The sequence below is a fragment of the Electrona antarctica genome (genome assembly GCF_951216825.1).
Source record: "Electrona antarctica genome assembly, chromosome: 16".
In the NCBI taxonomy this organism is placed as follows: domain Eukaryota; kingdom Metazoa; phylum Chordata; class Actinopteri; order Myctophiformes; family Myctophidae; genus Electrona; species Electrona antarctica.
In genome coordinates, this window is record NC_136797.1 from 4571591 (window position 1) to 4588980 (window position 17390).

Below are 17390 nucleotides of genomic sequence, written 5' to 3' on the forward strand. Positions count from 1 at the left end.
TCAAAAACGGTAGCATAGCAACTTAACGAACAGCTGTTCTCAGAGCGAGGGAATTAATAGGAGGCGCTTGCTGTCTTTACAAGGCCGCCTGGAGACACCCATTTACAGTCATATGAGCGTGGGCGGTGCTTAGACACCTGCACGGCCAGGGTTTGTAAAGCAATCAAGCGCTTCCCTTCCCTATAGTTCAGCTACAGAGTTGCGGGATCACTGTAACACACCTGGGATTGATCTAAACTGATTTAAGGTGTGGATTATCCTGAGATTTACTACGTGGTCTAATCAGAAACCAGCCAATCAGAATCAAGTATTGGGACTAACCGTTTCAGACGGTACTACATAGGCCTACTGTATTAGATTGACTTTTATACCACTTAAAACGTATCAAATATCGTTTTCTCCAGATTGGGTAAATTGCAGATCACCGATCGAGTCATTTGGAGTGAAAATCTGTCGATCACCGATTGGTGGCCGATCGATCAGGGCATCTCTACCCTTGTCAATAGATTCAGCTGTCTGCCAGCAGTGGCGTGCACAGATAGACACTAGGGGGTGCTAGAGCACCCCCTGCCCTTTTGGCAATGTGCCCTTTTGAAAAAAGAAAAAAAAACTTTTCAAAAATAGCAGACCTACAAGCTCATAGCGCGCCACTCGGTGGCGCGCTATGAGCTTGTAGATCTGCTATTTTTCAATAGCTAAAGCATAACATAATGCTAACACCAAAAGGGGTTCCCGCCCAAAATGGATTAAGGCAACCGGCCGGTTCCACGCGCTGCACAAGGTGCCCTTTTTTAACTTGAGCACCTGCCCCTCTAAATGTCTGTGCACGCCACTGTCTGCCAGATTAAACTAAAAGCAGTAATCCAGTAGATTACATTCAGATGTCTCAGTCAGCCAGATTAAACTCAAAGCAGTAATCCAGTAGATTAGATTCAGCTGTCTCAGTCAGCCAGATTAAACTAAAAGCAGTAATCCAGTAGATTAGATTCAGCTGTCTCAGTCAGCCAGATTAAACTAAAAGCAGTAATCCAGTAGATTAGATTCAGCTGTCTCAGTCAGCCAGATTAAACTCAAAGCAGTAATCCAGTCAGAGATGCAAACATGTTACATCATTAAAATAATCATTACCCTCCCTTAAATGTGTTGATTTCAGACCTACAGTACATGCATATTAACCAAAACATTGCTCTCCTCCATTCTCAAAGTACCACCTCGGCCAGGTAAGAGGCATCCTATGTGTTACCATAAGATTGGACAAATAGTTCTTCATTCTCAAAGTACCACCTCGGCCAGGTAAGAGGCATCCTATGTGTTACCATAAGATTGGACACATAGTTCTTCATTCTCAAAGTACCTCGGCCAGGTAAGAGGCATCCTATGTGTTACCATACGATTGGACAAATAGTTCTTCATTCTCAAAGTACCTCGGCCAGGTAAGAGGCATCCTATGTGTTACCATAAGATTGGACAAATAGTTCTTCATTCCAAAGCACCATTGGTTGGACAGCACTCAAAAATATACACTACTGTGTGTGTGTGTGTGTGTGTGTGTGTGTGTGTGTGTGTGTGTGTGTGTGTGTGTGTGTGTGTGTGTGTGTGTGTGTGTGTGTGTGTGTGCCGTGCCGTGTGCCGTGCCGTGCCGTGCCGTGCCGTGCCGTGTGCGTGCGTGCGCGCGCCATTTGTCAGACTGTACTGGAATCCTAACCACACAAACCTATAATGTTTCTGATTATAGGGAATTCTGAATTATAGGCATTGGGCATGAGATGAAAGCATCATGTAAACTGGCTAAACCAGTTTCAAAGCCCTCTCTGTCTGCCTGGGACAGAGCATGTTTTGGGTGGGAATGCAGTTGGCAGAATGCAGTATTTTTACGATCTGTACCACGTGGAATTAATGGACAACTTTAGTTTTTTTTTTCAACCATTAGACAAAGTAAAAGATCAGTGTTATTTTTTTTTTCATTTGCTGCTTTCTTTCGTTTTAGCGATTTTAGCTATTTTTGACAGGGCATTCGAACATGGGGCTAAATACGTTATTTTTTACTTTTACGGTGATTTCTTTATTATTATTTACTATAGTCCTACTAGACCCCAGGAAATTACATCTGGCCACAAAAGATCAGAGGATCTACTGAATGTGAAAGGGGAGGTGCTAGCGGGCTCCCATACTGTGTGTAATATAGGCTCAATAACCTCCCTTTCACATTCAGTAGATCCTGTGATCTGCTGTGGCCAGATGTAATTTCCTGGGGTCTAGTAGGACTATAGTAAATAATAATAAAGAAATCGCCAGCACATTTAGTAAAAAAGGACGTATTTAGCCCCATTTTCGAATGCCCCCGCCCCCCTGTCAAAAATAGCTAAAATCGCTAAAACAAAAGAAAGCAGCAAATGAAAAAAACACACTGATCTTTTACTTTGTCTAATAACAACCTAAAACATGAGCCTTGGTTGAAAACAACTAAAGTTGTTCTTTAAAGGGATAGTTCAGATTTTTTAAACTTAAGTTGTATGAAATACTTGCCATTAATATAGTGGTTGCAACTGTATTAATTGATTGGCCGAGTCCCGTGGTGGGAGTTCTGCTCTGGTTTTGGTGAAATATCAAGTAGTTCCGGTCATTTTGTGGGGGGCACTGGGGGCCACGCAGTAAAAGTAAATTAATCCACAAAACTAACGTAATTTGTATTGTTGACCTATTTCTAAAATATTAGTGCAACTTGCGTTCTTTTTTTACCCCTCTATCACACAGAACTATGTTTTTTGTGTCCATATCACTACGCCCAAAAAATAGTTCCATGTGATAGAGGGGTCAAAGTTGAACGAAAGTCGCGCTAATATTTTAGAAATAGGTCAACAATACAAATTACGTTCGTTTTGTGGATTCATTTACTTTTGTGCCCCCCCACAAAATGAACGGAACTACTTAATATTGACCAAAACCAGAGCAGAACTCCCACCATGGGACTCGGGCAATCAATTAATACAGTTGCAACCACTATATATTAATGGCAAGTATTTCATACAACTTAAGTTCAAAAAATCTGAACTATCCATTTAAACTCTAAAAGCAAGTGGCTGTCTGAGGAACAACTACAGTTGGAGGCCATCGATATTGTCCTTTTCTTTTTGCTGAGGTTTGCGTGATCTGCGCAAAAGGACAGTTAACCCATTTTGGGCGGGAACCCCTTTTGGTGTTTTAAACATTGTTATAATTTAGCTATTGAAAAATAGCAGATCTACAAGCTCATAGCGCGCCACCGCGCTACGAGCTTGTAGGTCTGCTATTTTTGAAAAATTGTGAAAATATTTATTTCAGAAAACTGGAGGATTTAGAAGGATTTTTTTAAATTTTGAGGTCAGGCCTAAATGGGTCAAATGATAAGGGACAATATCGGTGGCACCCAACTGTATATACATATAAGACTCTAAGGGCAGTATTATGCGTGTCTTAAGTACCAGGTCTTATTACTTAACTTAAGACCTGCATGGAGGCGTGATCAATGCCATTTGGCTATTCTGAGTGGCCAAACAGCATTGACCACGCCTCCAGGTCAATGCCTCCCGAGTCCACACGTTGTCGAGTCCGTCGGCCCTACGGTTGTATTTTTTTTTTTTTTTTTATTCAGCACAGTATAAAATCAATACAGTGAACATATAAATATAAGAAGGGTAAAGTGCTAGGCTGAGGCAAAAAATCCCAAGGGGCTTATACGAGGCCTCTACCTGTAAAACACAATGAACCATCTTATACGAGGCCTCTACCTGTAAAACACAATGAAACATCTTATACGAGGCCTCTACCTATGTAAATCACAATGAAACATCTTATACGAGGCCTCTAGCTGTAAAACACAGTGAACCATCTTATACGAGGCCTCTACCTGTAAAACACAATGAAACATCTTATACGAGGCCTCTAGCTGTAAAACACAATGAACCATCTTATACGAGGCCTCTACCTATGTAAATCACAATGAACCATCTTATACGAGGCCTCTACCTGTAAAACACAATGAAACATCTTATACGAGGCCTCTAGCTGTAAAACACAATGAACCATCTTATACGAGGCCTCTACCTATGTAAATCACAATGAAACATCTTATACGAGGCCTCTAGCTGTAAAACACAATGAAACATCTTATACGAGGCCTCTAGCTGTAAATCACAATGAAACATCTTATACGAGGCCTCTACCTGTAAAACACAATGAACCATCTTATACGAGGCCTCTACCTATGTAAATCACAATGAACCATCTTATACGAGGCCTCTAGCTGTAAATCACAATGAACCATCTTATACGAGGCCTCTAGCTGTAAAACACAATGAACCATCTTATACGAGGCCTCTACCTATGTAAATCACAATGAACCATCTTATACGAGGCCTCTAGCTGTAAATCACAATGAACCATCTTATACGAGGCCTCTAGCTGTAAAACACAATGAACCATCTTATACGAGGCCTCTACCTATGTAAATCACAATGAACCATCTTATACGAGGCCTCTAGCTGTAAAACACGAGGAAAGTGCGTGAAAGATTTCACGTAAATTGCACGCTGTGTTCATGATTTGAGGCTTTTTGTTCAAAACGGGCCAATCCTGCAAACTAGTAGCCTATATGTGAAGAGTCTGCCTGTGCTATTAACTCATTTTGGATAAAAAAAATAATACATGTTTTTTTCTCCTCTGGTGAAAAGCTGGAGGTTGCGCGGTGGCAGGCTCTCAAATCTCACGTCAAGTAAATAATATAGATTGTGGATATAGACTAGTGAAGCAGGTTTTTAGTGCAACACATCTGCGTTATATTTAAAATGTAGTTTATTTGCCCGGATCTGAGTGCAGCAATCTTGGGCTGGTCCCATGGTCACTTTTATTTTCTTTCATTTCATTTTAAGGCATGGGTATTAAAAATATTTAGTATGGGCCTGGGCCGTGGCATAGACTGTACATTACATTCACCCATACAACGATGGCGGAGGAAACCATGCAAGGCACCAACCTGCACAACGGGAGCAATTAGGGGTTCAGTGTCTTGCTCGAGGACACTTAGGGCCCTATTTTCCTTACCTACAGTATAGAGTGGGTGAATAGTTGTCGGTGTAATCCCACGGTGAGATAGTGTCATTGACATTCCTACTGTATGCTTAGCCCTGCCCCTACTTCTGGCTCTGCCCCATATGTTTGTTGTGAAAGACTGCATATACTGGCACGGGGGATGGCATAGCACTGTGTATAAAAATGAACCAAATGGACCAAAGGACCTGGGTTAGACAGAGGAGGACATGTATACAGTCATGAGGGTTTCTCTAGACACACACCTGTACTTGACCTTGATGTTGTTCTCTTCAGTCTCCGCTTTGTCTTCCTCGCCTAATTCCTCTTCTTCTTGTGAGTTGCAGGCACAGTTTAATAATCTCAACAGAATGCACAAGACTGGCGACTTCATTCTGGGTGGCTTGTTTTATATCAACCTGTATCCCGTCTACCCCGAGATGTCTTTCACCGCCAAGCCACAGGACCCCACCTGCTACGGGTGAGTATATCACACGTACAGTAGGCAAGCAACAGAACAGGTAACTTGCTTTCATGGTGTATATTTTATGCAAAGACAATATTATTTGTGGTTACAGTGTCATTTTGCCTGTTATAGTTTTAACATCGAAGGCTTCAGATGGGCCCAGACCATGGCTTTCGCCATTACCGAGATCAACGGCAGCCCCAGCCTGCTGCCCAACATCACCCTGGGATACAGTCTCTACGACACCTGCTACTCACTCGGAGTCGGATATCGTGCGGCGTTTTCGATGATCAGCGGCAGAGAGGAGCGCTTTCAACTGGACGAGAGCTGCGTCGGGTCGCCTCCATCGCTGGGAATCGTAGGTCCCGATTCCTCAACAAACGCTATCGCTATCTCTAAAATATTAGGTTTGTACAGGGTGCCCCTGGTAAGTTCCATAGCCGAACCCAGTTTTACCATCACCGATTTTATATATCTCTGCTGTCGGGAAGATACCACCTAACTCCAAAATGTTCAGGAAATCATGAAATTAAGAAAACCATATATTTTTTTTAAACAAAGCAAAACAGCCTCATCAAAGTTGGTGTTTGTGACTTTGTATATTGTCAATTACTTCCATGAGAGGGAGAGAGGTGGTGGAGTTAGCTGCTTTAGCAGACAGTTTGAGGGTACAATGGAGTTAAGAGGTTTTGTCCCAAGCGCTTTATACTATACTTTCCATTGGTTCAATACTTTTGAAACAACACACAGGGTGTTCAATAGCACTGATTTATGCAAAAAAAGGTCAAAAACCTAAAAAATGGAGTAAGGTGGTTTCCTCCCGCCAGCATGGTTAATGGTATATTACTTGTTGTTTACAGATCTAAAACACAATGTACTGTATATACAACTTTAAAGGCAGACTATAACCTTCTTTCATTTGAGCGTACAGTGAAGAGGACACAGAAATTGAATGTAGGGTACCGCGCTATGAGCTTGTAGATCTGCTATTTTTGTTGCGGCCGGGTGCTCAAAAGGTTAGAGTGCAGTGCGTGTTAAACATTAATTCTTTGCCTGGAAACTAAAGAGTCAGGTTGGCATCGAGGTCTATAATGTAACGTCTCTTTTATTTTAACCTGTGTGGATTTTCTCATTTCTGTGTAATCCACAGTTGCATTGTTTATTCCTGTATGTTTTCATCAAATGAAAACGGGGATAGATTTATACTTACGCGCTCTGACCGATACCGACAATATGCCTCCCCGACCCACTTAATTAAATTGTATTTCATTTGGAGCAGTGAGTGAAATCTATACAGAAGCGATGACAATTTACAATTCAGGCATTTAGCAGACGCTCTTAATCCAGAGCAATTTACAGTAAGCAAGAACAACACATGGTAATACATCACGTGCATAGAAATATATCTGAATAGAATATATCTGTACATTGAAACCAACTAGACATTATAGAATGATATAGAATGCCAGGTCAATAATGACATGGCATCTGTCTACACATGCATGCTATCGACATTAGGAGTGATTTTTTTAGGGCTGTACCGATGAGACATTTTGGCCGATATAATTCATTGCTGTTATGGAAAATGTGTGGAAAAGAAACGTGGTATTCCAGGACAAAACGTGTTGTGGTTGTTGCCACTTGCAGGTGAGCTACTATGCCATGTGTTCCTGTCTGAGTGACCGGAAACACTTCCCTTCCTTCTTTAGAACAACCCCAAGTAACGCCGTCCAGGTGAACCTCAGACAATAGATCTACCATTCTTCTTGCTATCACGTATAGTATTAGGGCATTCACTTCTAGTCATTTTTACTAGTTGACTAGTCGTTTAACTACCTATTATGTAAAAATAAAAAACTGTGTACATATAACTATATAACTATAACTATACTAACTATATAACATATAACTACGTGACTAACATATAACTACGTGACTATAACTATAATCTACCTGATCCTGAGGCCTACAAAATCGTGTTTTACTATAGTCAACTAGTACCAACAAGGTCGACTAGTGGATCTACTAGTCGACTAGTTGAATAGTGGACTAGTTGCTTAAAGGAGAATTCCATGCTAGAAGGCTTTCTTACCTTTCTTACCTTTCTTTGTAGTCGTTACGTCCCCACCAAAGAGGTCCAGGTGTTTTTTTGTGCAAAAACTCCTTATTGGCTATTTCCCCTACCATAAGCCCTCAATTAATTGCATTGAATTGAATGGGAATTGAATGGGGCTATGGGGTGTTGTGCAAATTCGCTTATTTCCATCGAAATAAGTAGTAAAGTGTGCCGCTTGGGATATTATTTACATTATGAAGAGAGGATATATACAAAAAAATTATAATTTTGAGCGATGGAAATAAGCAAATTAGCACAACACCCCACCTCCTCTAGTCAGTGAGTGTCATTGATACAGAATATCAGCGCTCATTTGTGTGTGTGTGTGTATTCCTGCTGGAGAGCAGGAGAAGGCCTTTGTGCAAATCTACAGTACGTACAGTATAGGAGATTCATTGTGAATAGCCTCAGCACTTATTATATCCCTCCATTCTTTATCCAGGCGCGATCAATACTCCAGATCATGAGGCAGTTTGAGTGGACCTGGGTAGGATTCCTGTTCATGGATAATGACTATGGCCACGACTATGCCCGGATCTTCCAGACAGACCTGGCCCAGTCTGGACTGGGTTGTCTGGCCTACCTGGAGGTCCTGCCCTGGGACCACGAGCAGTCGGAACTCCGGAGGATTGTCACTGTGATGAAGACCTCCACAGCCCGTGTGGTCGTTCTAATTGTATACGGGAGCTATTTGGTGAATCTCATGAAGGAGGTTAGGGCTTTTGTTTCATGTTAACTTAAGGAGTAATGTGGAATCTGAAATGAGTCTTGATTATTGAAGACATGGTTTTATTGTTTTAATAGGTTGACATTAACCCATTCTGGACGGGAACCCCTTTTGGTGTTTTAACTAAGCATTATGTTATACTTTAGCTATTGAAAAATAGCAGATTTACAAGCTCATAGCGCGCCACCGAGTGGTTTTATCTCAATACTTCTCTGCACAAAAAAAACTGAATCTCATATCACTGCTATAACGAATAGTTATATTGTTATAATGATAGTATTGTCTTGTCTTATGAACTACAGTGTAGGACGCGTATCGTGGATTTAAGCTGTGCTCATTATTGGCCTTTACATTTCCTTTTCAAACACAACCAACAGGTGGTGAAGCAGAATCTAACGGGTCTGCAGTGGATCACAAACGAGCCTTGGACCGCTTACATCGGACCCCAGAATCCTCACTTCACTCCGTCACTAGGGGGCAGCCTGGGTCTTGCCATCCATCGTGGAGAGATACCGGGTCTCAAGGAGTTCTTGTCGGAAGTGCACCCTGAAAAGGACCCTGACAACAGCCATGAGAATACCTTAGTGATTACTTCCTTTAATTTAGTATTTAAGCTGCCATCTTATTTCAGTCTATTATTATTATTATTATTATTAATAATATTATAGTTATTCACTTTGTCATAATGATGTTTGTCTCTTGTTTCTTGTGTACATTCATTCAAAGTTTCTTAATCGTGTTTTCTTCAGGTGAGGCAGTTTTGGGAGCAAACGTTTCGGTGTAAATTCGTGCCCCTTCCGCCAGAGTGGGTGGACGCTGGTGGAAGGGTGTGTAGTGGACAAGAGGACCTGGCGACGGCAGAAACTACCCTGTTGGATGTGTCTGACCTCAGGCCAGAGTACAATGTGTACAAGGCTGTGTACGCTCTGGCCCACGCCCTCCATGACATGTTGCAGTGTGTTCCAGGAAGAGGGCCTTTCACTGGGCACAGCTGTGCCACTTTACAGACAATTAAGCCATGGCAGGTGGGACATTAATTCACAGTTTACATGTTTCTAGATCAATTTGATCATTGGACATTGGTCAAAATGAATAAATGAAAGAAAAACCTAGCAGGATGAAAACGGTATTAATTGCCTTAGTGATGGTGATGTACGTGTGACACTAATATGATTTGCCTGAGTGACATTCTTCAGTGTTAAAGCAGAGAGAGGGTGTGAAGCACACTTGGGCTTCCATGATGCGCGGCAAAAAGCCGCTCGTGGCAGGCGTCGCTTCCTGGTTTTCAGACAGCTGGTGGATGGAAATGAAGCTCCACCCATGCGGCGGCAGAATGCCGCGTCGGCCAGATTCCCCGGAAGCGGCATTCTGCCGCGTGGGTGAAGTTTCATATCCATCCAGCGGCTGTCTAAAGACCCGGGAGAGACGCTACTGTGTGCCTGCACTGACAGCAAACGAGTCTCTTCCAGCGGGATGGCGTGGTCATTATTCTGAGCACACTCCATGGTGTTGACCATACCATAAGGCAGGGGTTCTCAACCCGTGGGTCGCGACCCCTCGGGGGGTCGCCAAATTATTTTAGGGGGTCCCCAAATTATTTTCAAAAAAATGTGGGGGTCGGGAGGGGGCGGGGCGGGGGTCCCGAGACATTGCCAAAGCATTTCCGGGGGTCCCCGGCCAAAAACGTTGAGAACCCCTGCCATAAGGGATGGCATGGTCATTATTCTGAGCACACTCCATGGTGTTGACCATACCATAAGGGATTAACACATTTTGTGCCCAAAACGTCTGTGGACATCCTGGGTATTACCGCACGTGCATAGCCCAAGACGTCTGTGGACGTCTTTGAAAAAAAAAGATATATATATTTTATTTTTATTTTTATTTATTTATTATTAAAAAAAATCAGAAAAATCAAGACACTTTTTTTTTTTTTTTTAACATGTGGTGCCAAAGTTTGTGTTTTCGCCATTGAGAATGCATTTGGCGTTTAAATTAAATAACTCAGAAACTATAAAACATTTCAAAGTAAAAAGTTCCAGCATGTGTCTCCACAGTCAGCTGAATTATAAAAAATGTGAATGGATTTTCTAGGTGAAAGTGATTTTGGGCAGTTTTGCATGGGCTCTCAATGTGGTCATTATTCTGAGCACACTCCATGGTGTTGACCATACCATAAGGATACCATGGTCATTACTCTGAGCACACTCCATGGTGTTGACCATACCATAAGGATGGCATGGTCATTATTCTGAGCACACTCCATGGTGTTGACCATACCATAAGTGTTGACTCTATTGAAGGGTTGCTCTAGGATCCATCCTGAAGGAAATGGAGTGTATGTTTGAACATACTTACTTTTACTTTAAGGGTTTTAATTCTTTTTTCACCTAAACATCATCATTGATGTTCATTGTTTAGTCTTGCAATGCCATTGGTCATGATATTTGCATATAAATACCCCCCACAGAGGCACAAATTTACACCACTTCAAAATCTCTGGACTCAGTGCAATTTCTAATCAAAATTGACCTATGACCTTTAATCTTTAACCCTGATAAAAGTAACTAAAATGCATGTAATACATATATTTGTGTGATCATTAGAATGTCTAGAACATGTATCATGTATTATTGTGAAAGATATCCACCGAATGTAAATTATTAATTTATTATTATTATTTTAATAATTATTATAAATTTGCATAAAATGTTCATTAAACTTTTTTTTTTTTTTTTTTAACATATTTTTTTAACATAAGTCCTAGTAGTACAAAGTAGTAGTAAGGTTGAAATCTATTTTTTGCAAGTAGTCTTAAGTCGGGTCTTACAGGGTTAACCTCACTAATACTATGCCCAAACAGAACCTTATAACTTCACAAAAACAATGCCCTAAACTATAACCTTACTCCTAACATTGAAGGGCAAAACCACTTTTTGAGGTTTGAGTTGAGTTGAGTTACCTTGTCATGATGTATAGCTCTGAAGGTGGACAATACCTTCAAAATAATTGCTCCATTGATTAGAAATTGATAATTCTCTCAAAGTCACTCTCTTACATGTGACTTACATAAACAAACACAAAGTTGATTCTGACAATATAGAACATCATCAAACCCAGTACTGGACTTTTTTTAAACTTCCTATTGATTTGACTAATTGAAGATCTGGATCTGGATCTGGATCCGGATCCGGATCCACTGATAATAATAAAAATCAATGAGGAGCATATTTTGAATTATCAATTTCTAATCACTAGGAGCACCAATGCACAACCTACCGGGCCCACCGGCCTTTTGCAGGCCGGGTCATGGCTGGGGGCTACACACAGGTTGTAAATACTATTTACCGTACATTTTAACTTTTTCTTTTACAATACAACGAGGAATCAAATTCCGAACCAGAATCAGAATTGGAATCAATCATACTGATTTGCTGTAGTTAATAGAACAACAGTTCCGGTTCATTTGTTATACATTTCAGGCTATGTACAGTATGTACATTAGGCCTAAGTAAAAGTATCTTGCTCCTCCTTTTTGCTCTAGCTTGTGCATTACCTGGACAAGATCAACTTCACCATGGAATTCGGCGAACAAGTATCATTTGATGAGAACGGTGACCCATTACCGATCTTTGACGTCATAAACTGGGCGTGGCTCCCCGATGGAAGCACAACGGTTCTCGCAGTAGGCGTGTTCAAGACGTCGGATTCTGCAGGCGAAGAACTCATCCTTGAGGAAGACAGAATCGTCTGGAACCATGAACCCAAAAAGGTAACGGCTTTCTAACTAATATTGTGGACCTCATGATGTCAATGTGATATAGCTTAGACTGAGTTTGATTACAGTTTGTTTACCCTGTAGCCTCCTCGGTCGGTGTGCAGTGAGAGCTGTTCTCCTGGAACCCGTGCGTCCAGAAGGAAAGGAGAACCTGTCTGCTGCTTTGACTGCATTGCTTGTTCTGAGGGAGAGATCAGCAATGAGACTGGTAGTTTAAATCATGTATAGCTATACAGTATGTATACAGCGGATTATCTTTAGAATGATAATGTGCTTCTAATCTTGTCATTTTTGTCAGACTCTACAGAGTGCACCAGTTGTCCAGAGGACTTCTGGTCCAGTCCCCAGCGTGACCACTGTGTCCCTAAGATCATGGAGTTCCTCTCCTACCACGAGGCCCTTGGTATCTCCTTGACAACCATCTCATTGGTAGGCACACTTATCTGTGCCATTGCCCTGGGAATCTTCATCTATCACCAAAGCACACCCATGGTGCGCGCCAACAACTCAGAACTCAGTTTCCTTCTCTTGATGTCACTCAAACTATGTTTCTTGTGTTCACTTCTGTTCATTGGCCGTCCGAGGCTCTGGACTTGTCAGCTGAGGCATGCAGCATTTGGGATCAGCTTTGTGTTGTGTGTCTCGTGCATCCTGGTAAAGACTATGGTGGTGTTGGCTGTGTTCAAGGCCTCCAAGCCTGGGGGTGCAGACATCATGAAGTGGTTTGGTGCCATGCAGCAGAGAGGAACAGTCCTGGTTCTTACTTTCATCCAGGCAATAATCTGCATAGCCTGGCTTGTGTCTGCCTCACCAACTCCTCATAAAAACACACAATACCACAATGATAAGATAGTGTATGAGTGTGCGGTGGGATCAACAGTTGGTTTTGGAGTGTTGTTAGGTTACATTGGTTTACTGGCACTCCTCAGTTTTGTCCTAGCATTCATGGCACGGAACCTTCCAGACAACTTCAACGAAGCAAAGTTAATCACGTTCAGCATGTTGATCTTCTGTGCCGTGTGGATAGCCTTCATCCCTGCATATATCAGCTCTCCAGGCAAATATGCAGATGCAGTGGAGATATTTGCTATCTTGGCGTCTAGTTTTGGCATTCTGGTGGCACTGTTTGGACCAAAGTGTTATATAATCCTTTTGAAACCCGAGAAAAACACCAAGAAGTCCATCATGGGTCGAGGTGCCACCAAGACATAGAAACACACATTCAATGACAAATCTGTTTCTCTGTGGGTATTTGACAACAATAAGTGTATGTTATATTGCTGATGAACTTCATAGTAGTAGATTTTTTTTTCTACCAGATTAAACTAAAAGCAGTAATCCTGTGAGAGATGCAAACATGTATTATCTATACTGCAACGTTTATAAAACTTGAATTACCCTCCCTTACATTTGGTGATTTCAGACCCACAGTATGCGGGCCATTCCATTTTATATGACCAATACAGAATTCATTCCATATGTTGATCTGACCTAATAAAACCCTGTACACTCAAGACACGCTCCATATATGGCGCGTGTCATGGAGAGGATCATCACCAGATTCATAGTTCAACTCCTGCTTCTTAACTGTGTCATATTAAGAAGCCCATTTTTTCACCCGTTATCTAATGTAATCCTGGGCACTACACTCCTTCTGCCAAACCGGGGAGAGCAACGGACTGACCTCATACTGACATACACGAGGAGTCCCGACCGAGTTTCCCTGGTTGGACGTAGCGCGTGGAAGGAACACGTTATTCCGACCAGTTCCTTTTCCCTCCATCAGGCGCCCCAGGCTGGCCAGGGGGAGGCAGTTTAGAGACCAGGATTACTGCATGTTTTTTGTGAGGGTACCTACCCTATAGGGGACACGGGGAGCACATGCACACTCCACACATGGGCCCTTTCGCCAACACCACCACTGGTCCATTATCACTACTAGCCTGTAACCCTAACCTCACACCAACCCAACATTTTTGGGATTATCGGGACGTCAGAATAATAAGACGTTGCATATCGGCCAGCTCCCTGGGGATGACAGCAATAGGTAAACGGGACGAACCGGTTTCCAATGTCCTTGTTGTTCTGTCTGTGACTGGGAGGAAGGCAGGGCGAGAACACAGTTGGACCTCCAATTATAAGAACCATGTTTTTGAGCCTATATACAGGTTTAATGTTTGTTTTAATAACGCCATTGACAATGAAGGGAACATTTACGTCATCTTGTCCCTAAACACAAACATTAAATGCCATTAACAATAAAGAGAATTGAATGTTCGTTTAGTCACCGTTTGTTTAACATCACCATTACATCACCTAATCATAGCAACATGAGTTAGATGATAAGATGATAAGTAAATGCATTACTTTTCAGGAGTCAAATTTAAAAAAATGTGCAAAAATAGTGGATCTACAGTACAAGCTTTGACGAGATTGACTATTTTTGCTATTTTTGTGTGAGATAAAATTAAGTACCTATACAGGGCATTAATTTACCTTTGTTTTTTAAATAAGGCGTTAAGAGGTTTCTGCCCAGAAGTATATGCAAGGAGGCCCTCTGGTGGTGAGTGTGTGATACTGCCCTCTGGTGGTGAGTGTGTGATACTGCCCTCTGGAGTGAGTGTGTGATACTGCCCTCTGGTGGTGAGTGTGTGATACTGCCCTCTGGTGGTGAGTGTGTGATACTGCCCTCTGGTGGTGAGTGTGTGATACTGCCCTCTGGTGGTGAGTGTGTGATACTGCCCTCTGGTGGTGAGTGTGTGATACTGCCCTCTGGAGTGAGTGTGTGATACTGCCCTCTGGAGTGAGTGTGTGATACTGCCCTCTGGAGTGAGTGTGTGATACTGCCCTCTGGAGTGAGTGTGTGATACTGCCCTCTGGAGTGAGTGTGTGATACTGCCCTCTGGAGTGAGTGTGTGATACTGCCCTCTGGAGTGAGTGTGTGATACTGCCCTCTGGAGTGAGTGTGTGATACTGCCCTCTGGAGTGAGTGTGTGATACTGCCCTCTGGAGTGAGTGTGTGATACTGCCCTCTGGAGTGAGTGTGTGATACTGCCCTCTGGAGTGAGTGTGTGATACTGCCCTCTGGAGTGAGTGTGTGATACTGCCCTCTGGTGGTGAGTGTGTGATACTGCCCTCTGGAGTGAGTGTGTGATACTGCCCTCTGGAGTGAGTGTGTGATACTGCCCTCTGGAGTGAGTGTGTGATACTGCCCTCTGGAGTGAGTGTGTGATACTGCCCTCTGGAGTGAGTGTGTGGTACTGCCCTCTGGAGTGAGTGTGTGATACTGCCCTCTGGAGTGAGTGTGTGGTACTGCCCTCTGGAGTGAGTGTGTGATACTGCCCTCTGGAGTGAGTGTGTGATACTGCCCTCTGGAGGGAGTGTGTGATACTGCCCTCTGGAGTGAGTGTGTGATACTGCCCTCTGGAGTGAGTGTGTGATACTGCCCTCTGGAGTGAGTGTGTGATACTGCCATGCACATACATGTGTGAAGAAATGTATTTCCAGTCTGGTAGGAGTATTGAAAGAAAATGAAACCTAACATACTGGGTGATAACAAGGGAATATATTGGTTAAAATATGGTTGAATATTTAACCCCGACATGTAGTGTACAGAAAGTATGTTTTGTTTTGAGCATGTGGGGACAAAAGCATGCTATCAATAGTTCCAGGAAGTGAGTTACCAGGAACATCTATAAGAGTACAGGAGGTGAGGTGGCCATTTTAGGTATATCAGAAGGAGTGTTTGGTGTTAGACTCTTTTTAAGGCCAATACTGAACCATAGTCAGAAATGTATAAACCACAGAGTAGTGGGGCTGGGAAACCATGAGATCTGGAAGGAGAAAAGTTTGGTCAAGGAACATTTCTGAGGGTTTAGCTTTAGGGTCCTTTCAGAGCTTTTGGACAAAGGGGAACCTGCTGTGGTCTCGGTCCTGGCTTGAAGGCTGGGTGAGAGATATCATTTGTTACCTTTTTGAGCAATGCATTGCCCTTTTATTTGCTGACTTTATGGATTACTTGATTTTTGGGAAAATATAAGATATGCAATGTTTGGTTCAATTACTTTTGGATTAGGCCTACTTGGCTTTGTTGACATTTAAAATAATTTAAAGAAACTTTGCATTGCGGGACACCCTCTGGGGTAAGTGTGGAAATATAGTGGCCCTCTGGCGTGAGTGTGGAAATATATAGTGGCCCTCTGGAGTGAGTGTGGAACTAGTGGCCCTCTGGAGCGAGTGGCCCTCTGGAGTGAGTGTGGAAATGTAGTGGCCCTCTGGAGTGAGTGTGGAACTATAGTGGCCCTCTGGAGTGAGTGGCCCTCTGGAGTGAGTGTGGAAATGTAGTGGCCCTCTGGAGTGAGTGTGGAACTATAGTGGCCCTCTGGAGCGAGTGGCCCTCTGGAGTGAGTGTGGAAATGTAGTGGCCCTCTGGAGCGAGTGGCCCTCTGGAGTGAGTGTGGAAATGTAGTGGCCCTCTGGAGTGAGTGTGGAAATGTAGTGGCCCTCTGGAGTGAGTGTGGAAATATAGTGGCCCTCTGGAGTGAGTGTGGAACTATAGTGGCCCTCTGGAGTGAGTGTGGAAATGTAGTGGCTCTATGGAGTGAGTGTGGAAATATAGTGGCCCTCTGGAGTGAGTGTGGAAATGTAGTGGCTCTATGGAGTGAGTGTGGAAATGTAGTGGCCCTCTGGAGTGAGTGTGGAAATATATAGTTGCGGTGTGTGTGGAATTAGCACCTTTCGGGACCCTCGGTTACCGTTTCTGAATTTTGGTCGACGGTAGTCGTAGGGTCCCTGAGTGCTTATTCCACTCTCTATGGGAGGCAGATGTACATACCCTCCGCTCACGCCGAGCGGCGCTCCGCTTGAGTGTTGGTGAGATGTTTCAAAGATGCAGAAAGCGGCTATAGGAGACAGCGGAAACATGGGAGAAATCGCATTAAGCGCCAATGCCGCTGCACTGTACTATTTAGCAAACTGCTGATTGTGATGATTAAAGACAGAGAAGTTTAAAAGGCTTAGCCACCTCAGGGTGCCTCTGTTCTCATTCTGCGGTCTGTGTCACCCTCAAGTGGACAAAGTCATTTTCCTCCACGCTTTCACTCATCAATGTCCTCTCTTAGCCGCTTCAGGACTTCCCTGTATTCACTAGTCTAAGATTTAGACTATACATCTACAAGAGTCTAAATCTTTAGGCTATGTATTCACATCTCCAAAACAACCGGTTTATTTCTAACTTTGA

At 42.9% G+C, this 17390-nt stretch overlaps 1 protein-coding gene across 1 annotated transcript in view; it reads left to right on the plus strand.

Annotated features, from left to right (window-relative positions):
* Positions 1-13363, plus strand: part of LOC306940219 (extracellular calcium-sensing receptor-like) — a gene marked incomplete at its 3' end in the record, with an annotated part of 32189 nt that extends 18826 nt beyond the window's left edge. The window contains exons 8-15 of the mRNA XM_079525242.1: positions 5412-5545; positions 5663-5888; positions 7178-7264; positions 8107-8305; positions 9178-9398; positions 11918-12145; positions 12236-12359; positions 12450-13363. Of these exons, the coding sequence (XP_079381368.1) occupies positions 5412-5545; positions 5663-5888; positions 7178-7264; positions 8107-8305; positions 9178-9398; positions 11918-12145; positions 12236-12359; positions 12450-13363 (2133 nt within the window). The remainder of the gene's footprint in view (positions 1-5411; positions 5546-5662; positions 5889-7177; positions 7265-8106; positions 8306-9177; positions 9399-11917; positions 12146-12235; positions 12360-12449) is intronic.
* Between the last annotated feature and the right edge of the window lie 4027 nt (positions 13364-17390).